Genomic DNA, 22,805 nt, shown 5'->3' on the forward strand with positions numbered 1-22,805 from the left:
ATATGCATAATATCAGTATAACGTTCGCCATAAACTATGCATACATACGAAGACCAGTCGCCACGCAGCGCGCGATCGAATTTCATGGAAACTGACAATGTAATTTCCCCGCTCTCTATACGCCGTATTCAACCCATATCGAACGCTGTGTCATACAATGTTTTTACGGCTGTGTCACGTTATGCTGGCAAAGTTCGACAGAATAATTGTAAGTGCATTAACAGTGTGGCTACATTATACAATGTTTTCGTTGAAGATTATTAAAGCGGGGGAGTCGTCACCTGCGCATGCGTCAGATGGCCACAGCGTGTCATTGTTTACAAACAAGCGTCTATCCATGAGCCTTTGCGTTTTTAGCGTGTGTTGTCATTATCGCCGCTTGGGAATCAATTCCCACGCGTGCGCAGGTGACGACCCCGCCGCTTTAAAGTAAGTGCAATATACATCAACAAATAAAAGACGAGTCAAACCAAGCATGCTTAGAAACAACAGCCTTATCTATTTTACTATGATAATATTCCGTACAGTCTAGAAACTCTGAGTAAATAAAATATCATATAATACAATCTATGGGGGCGTGGACCTAAATTTGAAAAAAATGAAATATATAGTAGGGGCGAGGATTATTAGTATTGATTACTCATTATTGTTATTATTATTATTAGTAGTAGTAGTAGTATGGTACCATTGTGCTACTGATAGTCTGTGATTAAAGTATCGATACATTAATATCGGATTTGCTAATATATATATTTATATACTTTTTACAGATTTAATTAAATAATCATCAAAATCATTTTTGTATATACTCGTGAGTTTAATAAAATGTTCACTGAGAATGTTTTGATGATAAAAATAGTATGCTACAGAAATAACTACTAGACGATTTGTGTTTGATTTTTCGACGCATAGATAGGTGAAGAGTGAAGAGTCAAGTACGGTGATTCGATCCCATCCCGTAGATCAAATATCGTGTAGGAGTCCAAACTGTATTACGGTACACATGTAGAGCCAAGGAGAAATAAATAAAAGATAAAATATACATCAATTCACGTCTCTATTGAAGCTAAACGACCTATAAGTGAAAGAAAAAATATGCAACGAATTAGAGCTAACAGAGGGCTGGTGACGAAGACTTTGTGTGACGTTAGTTGTTGCAAGTGACGGAGTTCACAGATCCTTTTCCCGGAAAACGAAGATGCGGCGTTTCGCAGGCACGCGCACACCGGTAATGAAACATGTACGACCTGATGTTTGTGCTTGCGGATGTACCAATCGACGTGACTCAAATAAGACCCCTTTTTTATCGAATTCCAGCAGACTAACATTTTTGTTTTTGTCGTCGTGACACATACAGACGTCTACTTGAACCTCATTTCCGTACAGACTTGATTTGATATGTACATTCGGAAAAATAAATACTGGTTTCATTTCTAATCATCCATCTACTAAAAATAATGTAACGTTTCTTGCTATATTCTAAATGACAAACGGTCTGTAAAGTGAGTGATTTTTTGGAAATACGAATCATATGTCACCTGTAGCTAGTTATCGTGAGTAATTAGATTCTATTTTTTTTTGAACAAATCCGATCACGCCTGTCAATAATGTGACAGGTCTCTGATACTCACCTACGACAAAATTAAACCATCTCCCATGTCATCTTCCACTGATTCGTTCACGTACTCTTGGCCAGGGGTCAACGTCTGTCGTGCCATTTCGTTATCAAGAAGTTGTAAGAAGTATCGGTAAAGAAGTTTCTCTAGGTCTGATTTGTGTTCCGGTGTTTCCAGTGAGTTATCTGTAAGACGTAGAAACACATAAGCTGGATTTAGTAATACTATTATTCCGATATGTGCATATTCAGCAGACACGTTGAAGTCTTTTCTTATGCAGTCCAACTAAAGAAATATTATTAGACTATAATTTCACGATTCCTTGAACTCAATTTACTGCCCTCATCCTGAGATTCCTCGGCTTATATTACTCGTATTCACAGCCACTACCGTGTATAATGCCACGGTAAAGCCCCTGTCTGTGACGTAGTAATCTCAGTTATATCATCATTATGTCAAATGTATGTTTTCAATCAAGGCAAAGATGACGACGATAATTTGATTTCAACCAGCACTCATTGATGTGTAAGACTTCACTTCCACGTTTTTATTAGCAGGATAAATAACATTGATAGTATATATTGATCTTTTAAGTTGTTCCGAAGCCCTATTCAATTAACTTCGTTGTGATAAATCTACGATTGTCTTCTGTTGATTTCATTAAACTAACGTAATAAAAACGAAAGTGCTACGATCATGACTTACAACGAGCGTGCCAAATGGCGTCTGGGCAGGATTGAATGCACCGACAAACAATTCTCCCCGAATCGTCATATTTACTCTGATTTCTTATTTTAATTATGTTATATATCTTGTATGGTGATAAGATTTGAGATTACAGTGATTTGAAAAGTGAATTTTTAAAAAGATCCTTAACACTAATTACTAGTGAGTGAGAAAGTCGCGTCACTTGTTTCTCCTCGGCGAATAACGCACCATTCTCAGTAATCATGTCGTCTATTTCTTCAAACATCTTCTCTACATCTGTAGAACAGTGAACGCGACGATGTGAGATAATGGAGCACCGTTTTAAGTGCAAAAATAAATTACGTGATAAATTACGGACATCCGTGTCTAAAGATCTAAATAGTTTGATTTAACCGAAAAATCGGAATATATGTCTCTCAATTTCTATAATTCCGTTGAAGAGAAGTGCATTAAGAGAGGGCACACAGCAATTTAAAAAAAAATTAAGTTTCCGGTACGAATTCCAAATCGTAAAATGAATACCCCAAAACTGCTGGAACACCATTCGAAAATAGATAGCGATTAAGGCCGTGAGCAATCGGAACGTCTAGGATATTTATTGCAGACGAATTTCGAGAAATCTTGTGAAAATGATAGATAAACGAAGACTGTTTTAAATATTATATTCAGTAAGTCCATGTCTCGAGGAAACTTCTTCTATTGACTGTGAAAACAACAGCTGTACGTAATTAAGTTGAGTGATATAAAACGACTTAAACAGCGTGTGTAACTTAATAATATATTGTACTGCAAGTGGAGAAGTATAACAACTCTCTCATATTAATAATTAATAATTACTGTTAGAGAATCTCCACTTTTCGTCTAGTAATGTCAGTGTTGCTGTAGTGTAATTGTTTTAGTGAATGTTAACTTAAACACGTGTTCAACACGTATTTGAATAGATACGAAATTTCGTTTTTACCCAATTGAAAATGTTGATCAATAGCAACGGCGATTTATGATTAACAACGCAATGTAATGTATTGTTTTTGCTATGTTGTAATACAAAAATGCATGTAAGGGGAATGTGATCACATTTATAGTTGAACGACTCTCTGCACTTTAAATTGGCAATTAATTCAACTAGCAAATCAAGAGAGCTTTTTGACATAGAATTGTTACTCTCCATTTTTAAATAAACTTTGAAATAGACATGACATAGACATAGTCTTGCTTTTTAAGGAAATGGACAATTTCACACAATTTTCGTAAGTTATCAAAAACGTTACTAATTAGTCAAACATACTCTGAAGAAATTTCAACTTCAAGTGTTTTTCTTTCTTTGGATTTTTAGGACGTGTATTGCCTGAGAAACACCCTTTTTAGTATTTAAACGTTCCATATAATTACGTGATTACGTTCTCGCTAATCTATTTTTGTTTATTTCTTTTAATCGAACGTCTTCATGAATAATTAATCAGGCCACCTTATGCTTAGAGACACTATGTATGAACTATTCCAATCATTGCTATTCATAATAATAATAATAATAATAATAATAATAATAATAATAATAATAATAATAATAATAATAATAATAATAATAATAATAATAATAATAATAATGTTATGAATATTAATTATGTTGTCATGGAAACAATATTTCTAACAACATTAGAAACGATGCGTTATCTAGCAAAAATCAACAAGTTCAACAGAATGGTGATTTTTAGTGCAGCTGACTGCTGTTATTATTATATAATTTTATATTATAACACACATAATATCGACGATAAATTAAATCATGTCTTTAACAAAATAATAGAAATTTGCCCCCCCCCCTAAAAAACAAACCTACCCATATTCCTCGATAACATATACATTGTATTGGACAAACATATACTCTGCTTCAATCTCCGTTAACCTATGATTGATTACAGCAGATTATTAGATTTCCCAATTAGAATCTGACTCTGGAGATGATACGGGTTGATATAAAATTATGCTGTAAATTGAGATGTCATATTTAGCGATAGGGAGTTTATAATTAAATAGTATTATTGCGCTAATGAGTAACCATACTGCCATTGTCACGTTAACATCACGCTGAACTACACAATATAATAGAATACGTACCTCTTCGCTTGCCTATACCCAAGTGATGGAATTGGTTATACTTGACTTTTCCCGTTTGGCGTTTATCGTCTGTTTTTCGTTCTGGTTGCTTGTTCCAAAAATCGTCATACGGCGCTGCATATATACACACAATCGTTGCTACGGCAACTACCAGAAGCGTTGTTGTGTGCATTTTGGAGATTTGTATTATATCCCACCTGAAGAATAATAAAACGCAGAACTATTATGTTTGTATGTATTTATTGGTAACCAGGGATAGGGATTTAAGCTGTCGATTTTTTAAAAAGAATTATTAGACCACGGGAGATTATTAGACCACGGGAGATTTTGAATCCAGGGACGTACAGATCACGCCCCAGAATTATGAAACTTCCGATCATATCCATGAGCGATGCAAATCGCGCGTGAATGAATTATTGAATATGGATTTTGTGATCATGTAGTTTTGAAATATCGATGTGTTTGTATGAATGCATATCGGTGCGCATGCGTGGTTTTCAGAAATAATATCCGGCATGATTACCATCATAGTCGTGTACTAAAAAATCTGAGCCGTAAGCGAGGATAAGCGTTCGTTTAGCATTATTTAAAAAAAATATGGAATATAGAACGATAGATGGCCTATTGTTGAACTGTTCCTATCGAACACCAACTATTTACTGTATGCGAATAAACCCACGAACGTGTCAATATGAATTACGTTTCATGTCTTGCATAGTTATTGGAAACTCTTAAACGGCAACCCGGAAATTCATAACTACTACTAACAACGCGTACTAGCAGTAAAACGGCTCGGTGATGTTACTTGAATCACGACACAGAATCGTTGAACCGGGTCTCACGAGAACGGATTTAAAAAAAAACGCCGACAAGGTGCACTGCACTTCTCCCTCATGCTTAATTAATTAATGCGTTCTCATCCGACGAAGAACTGAGTACGAACCTTTAAGCGCTGGTGTTATATTTCGAAAGACGTTACATCTTTAGTAAAATATTATACATTCTGAGGATCGCTGTGAGGGATTATATGATGTGACACATGTGTTCTCAGACTGAGAGACACTTTTTATTAGAATACGGATAATCACTGCACAAAATGATTGTTTGGTTGTAATAACATGCAATAGGCGCGTATGAATAAACGTACTTATATTCCAGGCGACGTGCCTTTAACAAATTGATAGGTTCGCTATCGATCAAAGCACGCTCCGTTCAATCGACGCCTAATCGAGGAAGGAAATTGATATCCTTAGAATGGATGGCGGTTTTAATACAGTGCGTCTGCAGAGACCGTCTACAGAAGAAAAATGTATGCCGACATTTTTGGATTTTTTTTTTGTTAGTATATAATATACTGATCACGACCTCGAGCCTCTATTTCAACTGAGTGCTTTTAAAACGGTTCCCGGATTTTTTTGATTGGTATTTACCACATGGTTTTATTTTATGCTGTTGCCCACAAAATACCGACAAAAAAGTATGGTCACATGTGTCAAACGCCTCTTGTATTTGTTATCATTGGTTTCGTCATATCTCGTTTCGTTCGGGGTACATAAGGTGGAAAAATAGTTATGAAATGGGTACTTGTGGGTGACCCAAATTATTATGAATTTCTGACGAGAACTATTTATTCTTATGAAATAAAGCCCTAACATTAATATCTATGAAAATATTTCTAAAAAAAGTGTTTTTATACAGTTTTATCTGAGAAACGTACTTGCTAAAAATCCCCCAAGTTGATGACTTGTGTTTAAATCAACAAAATAACGTGATAACCTTCGCTCCTTTTTTAAGTCGAACGTCCGAGAACGACCCTAATACGCCGCACTCACCGCGCAGCGCGTTTCATTTCCGTGTAAACAAACAGTGTATTTTACAAGCATTGTAAATATTGCATATTATTATACATCTGTCACCGTAATGCCCTAAGTTACATCGTGCCGTAATTTGCCGGTAATTTACGGGGTATTTCATCGTACCATATAAGGAAATGCGAATTCCAAATATAGAATGATTACGTACGTAAGCGTTCTCGAATAATAAAAACAAACATGGCTGCCGCCAGGGTTTGACCGGACTCCACACAAAGAAGTTTGCTGATTTTGTTCTAAACTTTTTGGATTTCAGCATTCCCATGATGTATCCTTGAAAGGGAAAGATGTATAATAAGGTTATTACGAGAATACCTTAAAGTAAGCATTTAAACAGTACGCCGTCGCATCGACCTCCGATGCGCGTCCGTCGATACTCCCGCTGTTCGTCTTCGTACATACTTTGAGGTATCCTCGTAATGATCTCATAGTTTTACGACGCTTTGCAACTTCGGCCCTTGAAAGCAAGATTTTCTTGATTTGGTTATTAACAAGAGTAACCACTGTTTTGGGTACATTTCGTACAATTCCACGCAACTTTGAGTTTTACTTGATATCGATATCAACATTGTTTATCGTATATAGATGCTCAGTACGAATCACCAGTTCATAACCCCGTGCTCACACTGTGCCATAACTAGCGATTAATCTTCATTTGTCTTTACTGATAAGGAACGTCGGCTTTTAACCTTTAACCTTTAACAGTAATGGAGGTCAGAGGCAGCCGTTGATATTTAGCATATAATGTGACACATAGAGAACATAGACAGTTTATGTGCACACAGACTCTACTGTTATCGATATTTGACATATAATGTGACACACAGAGAGCATAAACAGTTTATATGCACACAGACGGCGACTTTACTGTTATCGAAATTTGACATATAATGTGACACATAGAGAGCATAAACAGTTTATGTGCACACAGACTCTACTGTTATCGAAATTTGACATATAATGTGACACAGAGAACATAGACAGTTTATGTGCACACAGACTCTACTGTTATCGATATTTACCATATAATGTGACACATCAAGAGCATAAACAGTTTATGTGCACGCCAACTCTAATGTTGTCGATATTTACCATATAATGTGACACACAGAGAGCATAAACAGTTTATGTGCACATCAACTCTACTGTTATCGATATTTACCATATAATGTGACACATAAAGAGCATAAACAGTTTATGTGCACACCAACTCTAATGTTGTCGATATTTGGCATAGAATGTGACACATAGGTAACATAAGCAGTTTATGTGCACACCAACTATAATGTTATCAATATTTGACATATGATGTGACACATAATGTTCGGATTCAGTTAACGTGCACGCCAACATTAATGTTGTCGATATTTGACATATAATGTGACACATAAAGTTCGGATACAGTTCATGTAAACACCATCTTTATTGTTATCGCTATTTGGCATAGAATGTGACGCATTGCGGGCGAATTTGAGGTCAAATGCTTGTTATAGTGTATTTGTGATTTCACATTCATCACAACCGTCAAATTGTGAAATAGTTTTATTAAACAACGCTGTAACTGGTCGTCTAGAACTAAGGCAGCGGTTGTACGTTGCGATAATTATCAAAGCAGGTCACGTGTTAAATGTGTTAAATAACGAAACAAACAAGGAGTAGTTAACGACCTACAGTGCGGCAATAGGTGATTTTCTCTACAATTGCGAGATCTCGCGAGATGCATGAAAGACGCGCGTCGAACGTCTGCCGCAAAAATCGAACGATTTGATTTTGAACTAGAATTCTTTATTTCGTAGCTTACATTGACCGGCCGATCTTCGACAGAGGAATATTGCTTCCGAATACCCTTACTTAATCGAAATTGCCTATCATGAAATGTGGACAGCACATTATTAAGCATGGAAATGTCTCCGAAATACTTTCGCGTTTGTCGAATCCCACGCGATGTTTGACGCCACTACGACGCTATGACCTTTGTTTGTCCTGTTTTTACGTTCGATTTCACGCATAACGCGTGATTCTCGCAGTGAACGGAAAATGGTCTATTGTATCACGACGGATGGACGACCACATCGCAATAGCATATCAGGTAGCTAACGAGTTGTGGCAATTACCTCCCGACGACTACATCAAAGGGTCATGTCTGTATCACTGAGTTAACCCTTTATTTTGCGACAATTGCACCTATACGACTATTCCACAGGGTCATAGCATGTAGTTACTTTGCGGTAATTGCGTTCCGACGAACACATCACAGGGTCATTTAACGGTGAACGTTAGTTTTGATTCTCTTCACTGTCGCGAAATACGCTTGTAAATAAGGTTGCATATTACGTAAATAAACATATTACGGTTAGCTCAGTATCTCAGTTCTAATTTGAAAATTAGTTCTCATGACAATAAATCAAGTTATCGTTCAATGATCCGATGTTTTCAAAACAATAAATATGCTTGGTTGTAACTACATACAATATTTTCCTATCTTTTTCTAAACGTCATACATCGAGAACGCTGCGGTAGTCTATGTGCTCTCACAGCGTGGTAGCCGTCTTTGTTACGACACACTGATGAAGTTCCATGTTTTGAATGTACTCGGGCTTCTAATTCGAATGTGAAATGGTCGACAAAATTGTTCTTCCATTTTAAACAGAATCCCAATATCTCTTAGAATATATTCAAATAAATGGTCACTTCACACAGTATGGAAGTTATACACATTTTTTCTTAGCCTACGGTTATGTTGAAGTTTCTATTCGTCTCGTACCAAATGCATTACGATGGCACAATGTTTTATTCGGATAAAGGTACCAGAAACAATCGAACACATGTTTTTTTCTCTCTCTGTGTCTTACAGAGTGACACTAGCGTCCTGTTACACGTTAGATAGACGAACTGTCAGATTCGTAGCGTGTAGTCGTAATCCCCAGCGGCCAAAAGACACAACTCTTTTTGCTCAGTATTTATAAATTTTATAAAAAAAAAATGGTACGGGCTTTTAATGAAATATAGATGCCGGGAGTATGGCAAAGTTATAAATATATGATGTACATTTTTTTCTCTGTCAATCACATTGTTAATTCATTCAGCTAGATGCAGTTATGGTTTTCGAAGAGTATTATAATAATGATCAAATAGTCAAGAGACTGGAATCTTCGAATATGTGTTTGCCTTTGGCTTACGAGTAAATGTATTAAATAAATAAATGTATTATGGAATTAAATAAATATATAAAGCAGGACACGTAGTACATTTCTTTTCTCCCCTTAAGTACTAGTTGTATCTCGGGTCGCCAGGATAGCTGTTAGCGTGTGTCACGTGACTTACACGGTAGTCATAAAAATCATTTGTTTCAACGTCGTTATTCCCAGATCAGTATTTTCCGAATGCTGTGTTTTTTGTGCAAAAGTGTACCACATCTCACTTCTTCCGCATGCTTCATTGTTCACAATAGCCATGGATTTCGAGAGCAAAACGGAGTCATCTATTATTTTTGTATCCGTCGTGTCATTGCAACCGTGAACTGGTTACCGATAACAATTTTACCTATATTCTGTGGTGTTGTTTTAATCTGACCATTTCCATCATGATTTGATATAACGTACCGGCGTATTTCTATGTGTCGATAATTGCTTTTTCGGCGCATTCGAATTTAAAACGCGGTGGTCGTCGCACAGCGCGTGTTCGAATTTCGCGTGAATAAACAATGTATTTTACACGCGTTGTGTACGTCGCTATGAGTCCCATATCGAACAGGACGTGGCATGACGACCACCGCCCTTTAAATAAGCTATATATTTTGCACGTGTATCAAAGTACGTCGCATAACACCCATATCGAACACGACCCGTTGCTATCACCGTACCGCCTTGAAATTATCACGGATCAGTATATCAGCTCAATCGATGATGATTCAGGCAAGACGTCAAGTCGTTGCGCCGCGTCGTGTCCGATGTGAATTTTTTGACGTACACAGCGCGTGTAAAATACGTTGTTTAAACGTTATCCGAACGCGCTGCACGGCTTCAAGCGTCAAGAGAGACAGACAAATTTAATTGCATTTGGTGATGAAAAGCGGTGTCACTTATACGTTTATGAACAGAGAATACATTCACTGGAAAAATTAAAGCGCGGTGGTCGTCGCGCAGCGCGTGTTCGAATTTCATGTAAATAAACAATGTATTTTACACGCGTTGTATACGTCGCTATGAGTCCCATATCGAACAGGACGCGGTACAGTAAACCACGTTTGCCTAATAATGATCGGAGCCAGTTTAACGCGTAGAAAGTACAATGCACAGGAGATACAGTTCCGACTACTGTCTTCAAAAAAGTAGCGAACTTAAAGAGAATACTGCGCTGCACTGATCACAGACCAATGATTAAATTCAGTTAATTTCCTGTTTGAGGTAAACCAATGATCTAATTTTCGTCGTCTACGTGTTGTAAATCGTGACTCCTCTGAGAATAAATGGGATTTATCTCCAAGAAACACCAATGTATAACGTACTCGCTTATGGGGTGGATAGTGACGGGACAGTTTTATAGAATCGACACACTCTACACTTGAGTTTAGAACATTATGAACTGTAAAAAAAAGTAGTGAAGATTCTTTCCTGGGCGATAAATAAGTTTTAGATAAAGAATTTACATTTAGCTGACGTAGTCTATTATTGTATATCCTGGGGCTCCATTGCATTGGGCCAATCCTCGGGGCGGACATCCGGGCATTTTCAACGTCTGGCAACCCGCGGCGGTGAAAACAAAGGCCCAAAACTCGCAGAAAACGGTACTTTGGGATGATTGTTGAGACTCCTCTGAACAGTGTAACAAGATTAGCAGCCCTACGTGTGTAACATATATAAATTTGATTGTTCGGGATTACTTCAAAGTTGAGTTTGTGTTGTTTTCTCGAATTTTCACCGGCTCGACCGGCGTTCCACAGCAGCGCGCAAAGAGCCCATAGAAATGCATGGTACAGTGGTGCGCGTCTTAGCAACGTGGAACGTCTGTGACGTAGCTCCGCCCCCGAGGATATGATCTAGTGCTAAACAAAAATGACTTCTCGTTGTGCTATCATAACGTTTCCCTCAAGCACATTCATTTACAGGAACATATACATGTCTATTTAACAACGCCATTATATTATCTTCGGATGCGAAAGACTGGTTCTCGTCAACTAGTTACTGCGCATGCGCACATGCCCAAATTTTAAACAACTGCAATGTGCTTTATATATATATATATATTAGGAATCCGAGGAAAGTCGCGTAGTATGGTATGATTTCACCATTGGAAAGTGATAATTATTTATTTATTTATTTATTTATTTATTTATTTATTTATTTATTTATTTATTTATTTATTTATTTATTTATTTATTTATTTATTTATTTATTTATTTATTTATTTATTATTAAGAATAGAATAGAATAGAATGATTTCCAAAACGTTGTAGTTGATTAGATACTTTCTAATCAGTGTAGTACACGTTTTTCGACAAAGCAGTATATTGTCTACTTTTGAAAACTACGGATACGAAAAAAAAAACACTTTAAATTAAAATCACCAACGACGCTTTGAAATCGTCATTATAACTGTATTGAATCGCTAGAATGTCATTTAGGTCACGACGATGAATTCTAATGATAAAAACCAATGTAACTGTTGTGGTACAAACGCATACTTAAAAAAACTTCACATTCACAGGTTCTGATTTAATGCAATGTGTGTGGTTGTTATAGTGATTTTCCGACTAACTGTCGCCATCAGCTTTTGTGGGTGAGCAATGAACGATAACACTAGTTACAGGGTTGCCGCTAACATGAGCTAGAGTGCGTATTATGTTCCAACAACCGGTGATTGTTTTGTGTGCAATTATTTAGTATTAGTTCGACTCTTCCAGGAAGCGTTTTGATTATTTTTTGCCTTGTTGCCAACGTAATAAGGGCGCATCACTAGAATTCGTAAAATATAGTTATTGATGTCATACCGTATACGTGGTATAATTAGTCTAAAGTCGTGGAAACTTTAACGCGAACGTAATGGTAAAGCGGAGATGGAATATTGTAATAAAACTGTGTCTCGAGAAATTTTCGAATCACAAATTTGCCGATTTTTATGCATTTTTCAATAAAATGCTCAACATTTCCTATTCGCTAGCTAGGTTTATACACACATTTAAAAAAATGAAATGCGACTAAAGTTGAATAGGTTAAATGCATATTCACGTGGTACATGAGTCCTGGTACAAACGCACTAACACCAGGTTGTTTATATAATATCCAAATTGCCGAATTAACTTAAATCTCACGAAATTCAACTCTCCCTCCCAAGGATTTGATAAATACGTTTACTATGATTACTTACAATCAGACCATGCATCCGTTTTTACTAAACACCAACTAATTATAGAGCCGCCACTGAAATTTTGCAGTCGTAGTGCAAGCTTCGCTCATTTAATTTGATCCGTTCACTCAATAATCCGAAATAAAAAAAATAATAGCGTTTACTTTCGATTGTAGAATCGACAGCATTGAATGCAATACAATAATGCGAGATTTGCTTCTATGGCACGACGCATGCGTAGAACACAATGAATTGTAGCCTAATCATGCCATCTGAGACGCGATATAAAGCAGAAACACGGATTGGTACGCTTAAATCGGATTCATAGCGTCGAGTACGACGAGGCGGAATTACGCTGATTTATCATCAATTCCCTCGGAACAGCTTACGCAAAATACACCCCGGTGTCAAATTTTTGTTTTATTAACATGAATGCAAGTCAAGAAAGACACATGTGGTATATACAAGGCATACCCTAAGAATTCCGCTGTTAACTCCGGTCATAACGATAAATAAGTATAGATATATCATGTTAAGCCTGAGATTGTCCTTGATTGTTGAATGGCTTTCATCTTACAACAATTTTTCGCGTTTAAGATTTACGATATCCATTAATGGTATGCTAATTTATGATAGCCGTTCAAGTTGTGTGACATTTATACGTAAATTGAGAAATAATAAGAAGGATATATTATAAGTCGCTGAAAAAAGAATTATGGAATCCAATATATTGCACCGCGTGAATATCTTCTTCGATAGAAGATATTTATCACTAATAAAACGATAAATATGAAAGTGACGTTTGTTAGTTTGATGTGATACATATTCAGAATAATGACCAGATACAATATCGTACAGGTTTAAATCGGCACACATCATGGTTGATGTTGACTGGACTGGTATTTAATTGGCTTCCATTCATTGAATATCAGGTCAATACGAATGCTATTTCCATATAACATTCTATATATTTGAATGATGGCGTACTGTTTGCATTATTTTAAAAATCTGGGTTTAAAAAGTGTCAAAAAAAAATACATTTTTTAGTTTAACATTGTGTTCTACTGAATTGTTCTAAGAATAACGATTTAAAAAAAACATTAGGACAAGTTTTGCAAAGTACGTTACCGTAACACACAAAGAATGCTATTTCTGTCTGTCTGTCTGTCTGTCTGTCTGTCTGTCTGTCTGTCTGTCTGTCTGTCTGTCTGTCTGTCTGTCTGTCTGTCTGTCTGTCTGTCTGTCTGTCTGTCTGTCTGTCTGTCTGTCTGTCTGTCTGTCTGTATGTCTGTCTGTCTGTCTGTCTGTCTGTCTGTCTCTCTGACTGTCTGTCTGTCTGTCTGTCTGTCTGTCTGTCTGTCTGTCTGTCTGTCTGTCTGTCTGTCTGTCTGTCTGTCATCTCACTCTACTCTGTTTGACTAGTTTGTTGATATGATTCATTGTCGAGTAATTTGACCCGGAAGTCGGGATAACTTTTAAACCATCGCAACGACCAACAAAATGATTGTTTGCGTTTTCTAGCGGATCGCAAATCAGCCTATCGGCTTGTTAGTATGTCTGATAATATGTTGGTCAATATAACAATAGTAGTTTCCCTCGATCACGAGAAGGCCGTTTACAACCAACATGTTATTTAATAAAATTCATGATAGGAGTCAGGGGATTATAATTACTCAATGGCACAAGCTCCGTGTAATACAAGTTCGTGACTACGGACGTGAAACTGAGTTATGATTATATCTTGTTTTCATGCTATCTATATGCCTAAATACACCCCGAAACACACAATACACACGCAACGACAGTTCACAATATGTAGTAGCAATTTTGACAACTACTGTAGTTATTTTTGAAGTCCCCGGTAAAAGAAACGGCGGAAGAAAAAACATACCATTGACACATACGTACACCATAAATCACTATAATGCAACACGTGATCCGTTACTTGCTGTCTACGAAAGTTGGCGCTGAATACTGAAGTGGTGTTTGTACAATTTTAAAATGTTGTAAATATTGAGCAATGAAATTCCGACAATAGGCTTTATCCTTCAATCTCGGTATCACGCTATCAAAAGGATCTAACACGTGCTCGCGTAGTTTGACGTCATCACACGCAGTTAGACTCATTGCTACCACTCTGGTGGCAGTCACGAATGTCTAGTGACGTCAACGATTATATATTTATCATATTTGGGCTTTGTCCCCAACATACAGCGTTAGATAAAGTAGGAAGTAGGCATTTCATTACCCCAATTTGGCCTTATTCTGAAACGAACAAATCAAAGACTTCCTAGTGGATTTTTTGACCGACATATAATTCTTTCAGTGCGTAATTTAAGTATTCGTATCACCAACTACGGATGTGCTTGTATAATCCTAGAAATAAGTATAAGACAGCTTCGAGTATACCGCAAAGTATGTACTAAGGCAGTACGGCGACCGTATGCGACCCCGTACCGCCTGAGGGAATATTACTTAGCGGTATTCTCGCCATAACCTTATTATTTTTCATTTTTCATTGCTTGTAGTCCTAATAAAGCAAGTCCAAACTGCCAGCGAAATTCATTTCACGACGACATTCGTGCCTGTACCACCTTTTGCGATCAGTGACGTAATCGTAATTCCGTAACTCACTACAGTGTTTTTGCGTCTGACGCAAACGAAGGGAAGTTTTCGAATGTGACGTATATAATGATGTACATGGACATCGCACAGAATTCGACAGACGGGAAAGTATTTTGGGGGTTATTTCCATATTCGATGATGGTTATTTGATGAGGTGAGGGTATATTCACGTCATATCGTAGTGAAAAGGAAAGGGAAATCCTCGATTGTCTTTCTCGGATGCAAGTCCCATAAGAGGCACCATTGAAAATACAAACATTGAACGTTGTTCGTTCTGTGAAACAAATACAATGCAGTACTGACGAAAACGACGATTTCCACTCCATGACTTCACTGTGTCTTTTCAGTCGTTTGTTGTGAATCCAAATGAAGTGTACTGTATGTACAAAATTTTAAAACGCCGCTGCAATTTTAAATTTATCTTTTGGTAATTTTAGTATTTTTTACTAGTTTGTTTGTCCGAATCTAACGTCTTGATGAAAAATTAATTACATTACTAATATTTAATGACGTCATTTATGAACTATATATTCCACGAGGTGCTAAATACATTGTATACAATATGGAATCCGATATGGGGTTTGCCCTTCAAAATAATACCCGTATTTTTTAGAACTGTCAGTGTTGAAGCAAGACATCACATTTCCTATAGATTTTTGTTTTCGTTTAGCTACGAATCATCTTTTGAACTAGTAGACGGCCGTCTTACAGTCAGTCGAGTCACAGGCCTACTACTACTACAGTCCTACTACTACATCGATACAGAACAGGGCGAGATAACCCCCGATACTATATCATACATGTTGTTTGTAAGTTCTTCATCAATGACGACGAAAAACTACCTCAGTTATACGTGATCAGAAAACGTCATGGTCGAGTGTCAGTGATTGCTTCTCACGTTTCTGCTCTTGCCGATCGCTCGTCGTCGTTGGAGTACACTTATAAAACCCATCGCTTAAGAGACAATAAGGTACGTAGAGTAAATTCCCGTTGCATAGCCAATCAAGTACTACAGCGACGGCGTGATGAAAAAAAAAGCCGCTACACTCAACACAATTTGTCAAGCACAGAGCATATATATGTTGATGGATACACGTAAATACTGATATTTTTAGCAACACGGTAGTGTGAACCACGTGATACAAGCCACACAGCTCTGGGTGCACAACCGCCAATCAAGCTCTATATGTCATGCTAGGTAGTCCCAGCATTCAATGTTCGCTTTGTTATACGCAATACATTATATCCCAGTCAACTAAACTAGGGGGTACGTATAGTTGTTTCAAAAAAAAAAGAAGAAATGAATCTCGAAGCTAAACAGTTGTATCCATTTTCACGTCTTAGGGCTGTTAAAAGCATGTTATTTTGTTATAAAATAAGGTATAAAATGTTCGCTCTGCTATATAATTCGACAGAAATCGGCTGAGAAATGTATTCCATTATCGCAAAATCGAGGCTTCGGGGTTCGGATAAAAAAGAAAGTTGGATAACGAACCAGTACTTATAGTTAGCTTGTTAAAAATTCGAATCAACTAGAGATTCGTGGAGCAAAAAAACGCGAGAAATTGAAACAGGAGTAATTCGGAATATTGCGGATTGAGTTCGCTCTCTGTACCGGTATAAGACGAGAAATACGGATGACTGGTGTATGTTAGCTCGAATTAAATGCGCACAACGTAGCGAGTTACAAAAACGTGTCATGTTAAAGTAGGGATTAATCAACACATTAGCACACTCGTGCAAGTATGTATATTTACGTCACTACTCTCAAATTCAGTAAATTGAATGAATCAGATTAGTACAACTGATTTATAAGGTTGAAACAGACACGACTGATAAGTATCTCATCAATCGATAACGAAATCACTTTGAAGTGAAGCGTTAGCGTATATGCCCCCCTCATCATCGGCGCAATCTGTGTTTATGAGGCGTGAACACACATACTGTCTCTTGGCAAATATCAGTTTTTATGAACAGACATCGTTTTATTATACTTTCAAATCGTCGGGAACTCCCTTTCATTGGTGGCAAGACGCCAAACAAGACGTCCTGATCTGACGTTCACTTCTGAATCGTCAAGCTACGATCTGAATCGCCGATTTATTCACTAAAACAGCCACTAGGTGGCTAATTGGGCGGTGGATACTTCGTGCACATTGACTTAAACTATAATGTTTCGATACAATTGACCGTATCAGGGAGCTAAAATGTCTGTTACAGTACAATTGCACAATTCACAGTGCCACTATTTACATTACATTACAAAAACATGTATTACAGTGCTACTATTTACATTACATTACAAAAACATGTATCACAGTGATACTATTTACATTACATTACAAAAACATGTATTACAGTGCTACTATTTACATTATATTACAAAAACATGTATCACAGTGCTACTAATTACATTACATTACAAAAACATGTATCACAGTGCTACTATTTACATTACATTACAAAAACATGTATTACAGTGCTACTATTTACATTACATTACAAAAACATGTATCACAGTGCTACTATTTACATTACATTACAAAAACATGTATTACAGTGCTACTATTTACATTGCATTACAAAAACATGTATCACAGTGCTACTATTTACATTACATTACAAAAACATGTATTACAGTGCTACTATTTACATTACATTACAAAAACATGTATCACAGTGCTACTATTTACATTACATTACAAAAACATGTATCACAGTGCTACTAGTTTCTTCACGAATCCATTGACCGTATATAACTGTGATATATTAGTAGATAATATTTGGTAATCGTTGTTCTAAGTAACTATTAAATATAGTTAGACGTTTCGAGAAGTAAGAAGTAAGTACACGTTTTAATGTATAGGTAGAACATAAAAACGTAAGAACCCGCACAAAAACTTTAAAATGGAATAGAACATGTTCATTGCAATTGCGCGTGCTAGTATGTACGTTGCAATACAACTAGACGTACCAGATTACTACTATATGTCCGTTACAAGACAAATGCACGCGCCATCACGTTAGTGAGTCACTTATAATACAATTACACGCATAACAGAGCTACTTATGTCAATGACAAGACAATTACGCGTATAACAGTGATACTATATCCGTCACAGGACAATTACACGTACCTCAATGCTACCAAACGCGCACCACAGTGCTAGTTCGTTCATTACAAGACAATTACACGTACCACAGTGCTAGTGCGTCCGTTACAAGACAATTACACGTTCCACAGTGATAGTACGTCCGTCGAAGTTCCCTAGCACACGCCATCGTACTAACATCTCCGTTTTACATATACCGATTCTGCGTTGCCTATTATTAATTGTAATCTGTCAAATCTTAATCATTAAACCATTACACATTTTGTTCGCCCATGGGTAATGCCATACAATAAAATACCCATCGATCCCTACGGCAATACTTGCTTTTACACAACAAATCGCATGTATATATAGAACATGTTAATGTCTTGCCCGTTTAAGCGAAGTAATAGAAAATATTTCTTCTTTTCAATACTGTTGGGAACTTTATTTAGCACTTTGCAACAAAGAACTCAATAATGTTCGAATCGGCGTAAAATTCAAAGAAATTACAAATCCAAACCATCAATCAGTGAGAGGGGCTTTGTGATAGACGGTGATCATGATTTCCATTGAAAACATCTCCTAGTATACGGAAATACTGCAATGATTTTCTATTTGAAAAACACGGATTAATTTATATTCAACACATCAAGGCTCTCATGACTCTCCAATTACTATCTATTCATTTGAACCCTCTCTTATAAATTTTTCATTCCGGCTTTCTTATCACGGGTAACTGAAAAAAAAAAACACGAAAACGATTCTTTTATACGTTCACCACTTCAGCTCACACACTAACGCCGAAATGGAACTTTAGATTCGTTATAAATTTAATAACCATGCAGTTTCCTTTCAAATTGTAGGGGATATTAGTTGAGCATAGTATTGCTTCAACTGCCGGGTTACGTGGATGGGTAACCTAGTAACCAGTGTTTCAGAATCAGAGATGTACGAAGTCGTTTAACATTTAAAACTGTAATCATGATGACACGATGGAATAAGATTATTCTCACTGTGCTGTATTCAGAAACGATTGGCATTCTTCATCGCGTTAATTGTACAATTTCGATATTGATGTTATTTGGTAACATTTAAAATGCGGCCAACTTTTATCTGGAAACAGGCGATTTTGTTCTCTCTAATCTGTAAAATCTATGAAAACTATTAGGTGGCAATTGGAAGATCTTGCCGGATTTGATTGAATTATACCAAAAAACGCGGTATCATGAATAGTCGTTTGTTACACAGTAAACCCCGCATTCAATTTCATTCCAATAGTAGACTTTCTAGAGATCCCACGTCACGTGCATGGCATTGTTATATGTATACGACGGAGATTACAACGTCTAAGCAGCTTGGATGCACGGAGGTGTTTCGCTAACGGGTCGTGTGGGTTGTTCGATATATATCTCTACATCGTTTGTGTTTATCTCACATATGGACTTAAGCTACTGTCATTTCGAGCATTAAAAAGTGAATTATTCAGAGCGAAGCGGAAATCAAAGAATATTGCTACGAGCGGGATTCATGGGAGGGATTTTCAGTTTGTTGTGTTTACGCTTCATGCAGCCAAAGATTCGAGACATGAACACCAAGGTGAAAAACAACATGAATATAAATGAATGTATTTCTCATCGGAAGATTCCATCGAGGCATTGAACTGTTGAGATACTCGATGTAATGACAATGTTTTTTGTTTTTTTTTAATCTGTGAAACATCCCCAATGAATAGAAATTACACGATTATGCAGTTAACTGATTGAATTGGACATTTAATAGTGTTTTATTACCGAGCAATGGTTTCAATTTTGTGTTGGCGTATATTTAATTGTACTTCTTCGACCGATATTGGACATAGGAGCGCGATCGTCAGACATGAATGAATGAATTATTTGAATGAATTTACTTTGCCGTGTTACAGGCTCGATCAGTGCCAGAGATGAATCCACGTAAATGTCAAGTATAATCAGAGCGTACATAAAGACGTGATATAAGCATCTCAACGAATCCACCAGGGACGATTAAGTTGTTACTCTATCATCTGTTTATTTTAACATCACATAATGTAGAAAACGAGTTTCCTATCACATTTATTGAATGTGTCAGTTATTACATGTATTCGGTACTTTTGCTAAAACAACCTGACACCCGCCCGATTCAACGGAACCCTACTACGTCAAAGCGCGTGAGACTTTTCACACTCTCGCCTTTTTGCGCGTCATGTCTCACGGTCGGTTATTATTTCGACGCCTCGCGTATGTTCTCCCCACCCAAGGGACGTGCTATTGTACATTTGCACGGCTTAAGTGAGTATTGGAAAATTAAAATGTGAGGTAGACGTCAGAGTTTTCTAGTGTGTTGTTAGATTTTGATCCAAGACATACCTCTTAATCGGCGGCGAATGAAGTATCTTTTCGAGTGTTTAGATTTCACGTACATACTAAGCATAGTAAGTTATACAGTACTTGAAAATGTGTATAAGGTAATACAATCAGGAGAGTACATTTAATCCTCATGTGGTCCAAATATAAAACAATTTATGTAACTGATCTGATTCAATTGCTTGATTGTTTTTGATATATGCACTTTTAAAACCATGACTTTTTTTTCAAATATTGGTCGCTCAATTTTAAAACCCAAATAGACGTTGTAATAAAAAACGCTTTTATTCAATTAACAATCTCATTAAAGCGAAACTAATGACAATTGGAAAGTAGACTGATACATTAAATTGTATTTTATCAAATGCCCTGTGTCTGTAATGTAGCCTGTTAGCAGAGGATACCTTTTAGGGGATTAATGCCGGGGAGACTGCGGTGTTATTGGTGTGTTTAACAGCGCAGTGGTTGAAGTGCAGATACGAGTGAGCGCCTTTCAACGTGCAACCGCTGATGAATGAATGAATGAAATATTTACATTACCTACCTCTGTTTTCAACTACCGCTTCCCACTTCTGTAAATCCAGGAAAAAAAGACGTATAATATCTGGCGTAGCCGTCTTTGTATAGACTTGCCAAGCACGGACTTTATATAGATCTGTGCAGCTACCCACTCATCTTCCGCGATCCCAACCATAAAGATAAATACGTAGGATGGGCGTGTAAGTACATTCCTTATAAGGCGACTAATTTGCATGAATACTGAATATTAATTGCTGCTCGTCAACTACTTGTTGGTACTATCCTCAATTTGATGTGTTGTGCTAAAAGCTACCTCGTCATATGACATTATTATATTTTAATACAACCAGGCAATACACCGGAAATCATGTATCCAACCTTCCTAGCCTTTAACGACAGGGGAGGCGGCCTAAGCAATCCGATCCCACCATCGCTGTCATTATTAATAAAAACAAATATATAAAAACAAATGTTCGTATATAAAATATACCAAGAAATTGATAATATCGAGAAAATGTTTGTAAAAAAAAGTTTACGATTATGAATATTGTGATTTAGTATAATGTTGTGTGTATCCCTTGTTATGTAAAGTTACATTATCGTAAATACAGCGTAAACATGTACGATACGAGAAAGTAGTACTTTAATTTGATGATGTCTTCATTTAGGCTTCTCCGCATAGTGGGTGGTAATGACACATCGCGGTATGTGGTTATCAGCGATTTTTGAGAACCAATATTGCCATGACCGTATTGTTGCATTAATAAGTTTATGGCGTATTGTTGGAAACCATACCGACATTGGTATACCGTGACTCATCACGACTTTCTCCGTCATACAGGAACAAACCATTTTTTTGATAAAAAGGCAGATAAGTGTTATAACGGGGACATACCATTTCGCACATGGGTAGTTAAGCTTTGTAATATCCGCGGTGTATGCTGCAATTGTATGCATGTGTTTTATTTAACCAACCGTCCCATGCATAACCAATACTGATAACAAACACTAGTCTACGGAAGGGTGACGGTTTTACACGAATTTGTGTACACACGATATAGGTTTGTGAATGTCTGGTGTGAGAAATGTGGTCGCCGAAAAATGTATGGTATGCTTCAAAAGCGTTTCTGACACAAATTAAACTTGTATTCATAACAAAGTACAGGTGTATCCCGATACCTTGTATTAATAGAAATCTGATTTAAAGCATGTGTAATTGAGATATGGATCAACGGAGATGTGTTCCCCTTGAGAAATTACTAGGTGTAAAGCCGAGAGAGATCACTTTTTTATCAGTGAGGTAAGAGAGATATACATAACTCAAGATTTGTAGCCTTACAGAAAGTGAATATGTATAATGGGGATGATTGTGTCGGCGAGCAAAGAAAAATATGTATGAGTACAATATGTACATCAACAGAGGGAAATGGATATGTGTAACAACGATATTTATATCAGTGGGGAAAGATATATGTATAACTACGATATTTATATCAGTGGGGAAAGATATATGTATAACTACGATATTTT

General features: G+C 36.8%; 1 protein-coding gene across 1 annotated transcript; it reads right to left on the bottom strand.

Moving 5' to 3' along the window:
* Window positions 1–476: 476 nt before the first annotated feature.
* LOC102802818 (uncharacterized) lies at window positions 477–21,437 on the bottom strand. The gene is made up of 4 exons (XM_078008317.2): window positions 21,301–21,437; window positions 4,440–4,636; window positions 1,632–1,801; window positions 477–1,075 (listed from the first exon to the last, which is right to left on the bottom strand). The coding sequence occupies exons 2-3, from the start codon at window positions 4,609–4,611 to the stop codon at window positions 1,632–1,634; spliced, it is 342 nt and encodes a 113-aa protein (XP_077864443.1). The 5' UTR covers window positions 4,612–4,636; window positions 21,301–21,437; the 3' UTR covers window positions 477–1,075.
* Window positions 21,438–22,805: the final 1,368 nt, after the last annotated feature.

Source organism: Saccoglossus kowalevskii, chromosome 21 (genome assembly GCF_978046115.1).
Source record: "Saccoglossus kowalevskii chromosome 21, keSacKowa6.1, whole genome shotgun sequence".
NCBI lineage: Eukaryota > Metazoa > Hemichordata > Enteropneusta > Harrimaniidae > Saccoglossus > Saccoglossus kowalevskii.

Coding starts and splice junctions, on each gene's coding strand:
- LOC102802818 (XM_078008317.2), bottom strand. CDS start 4,611: ATGCACACAACAACGCTTCTGGTAGTTGCCGTAGCAACGATTGTGTGT. Junction 1,802..4,439: donor GGGTATAGGCAAGCGAAGAG/GTACGTATTCTA, acceptor TACGTCTTACAG/ATAACTCACTGGAAACACCG.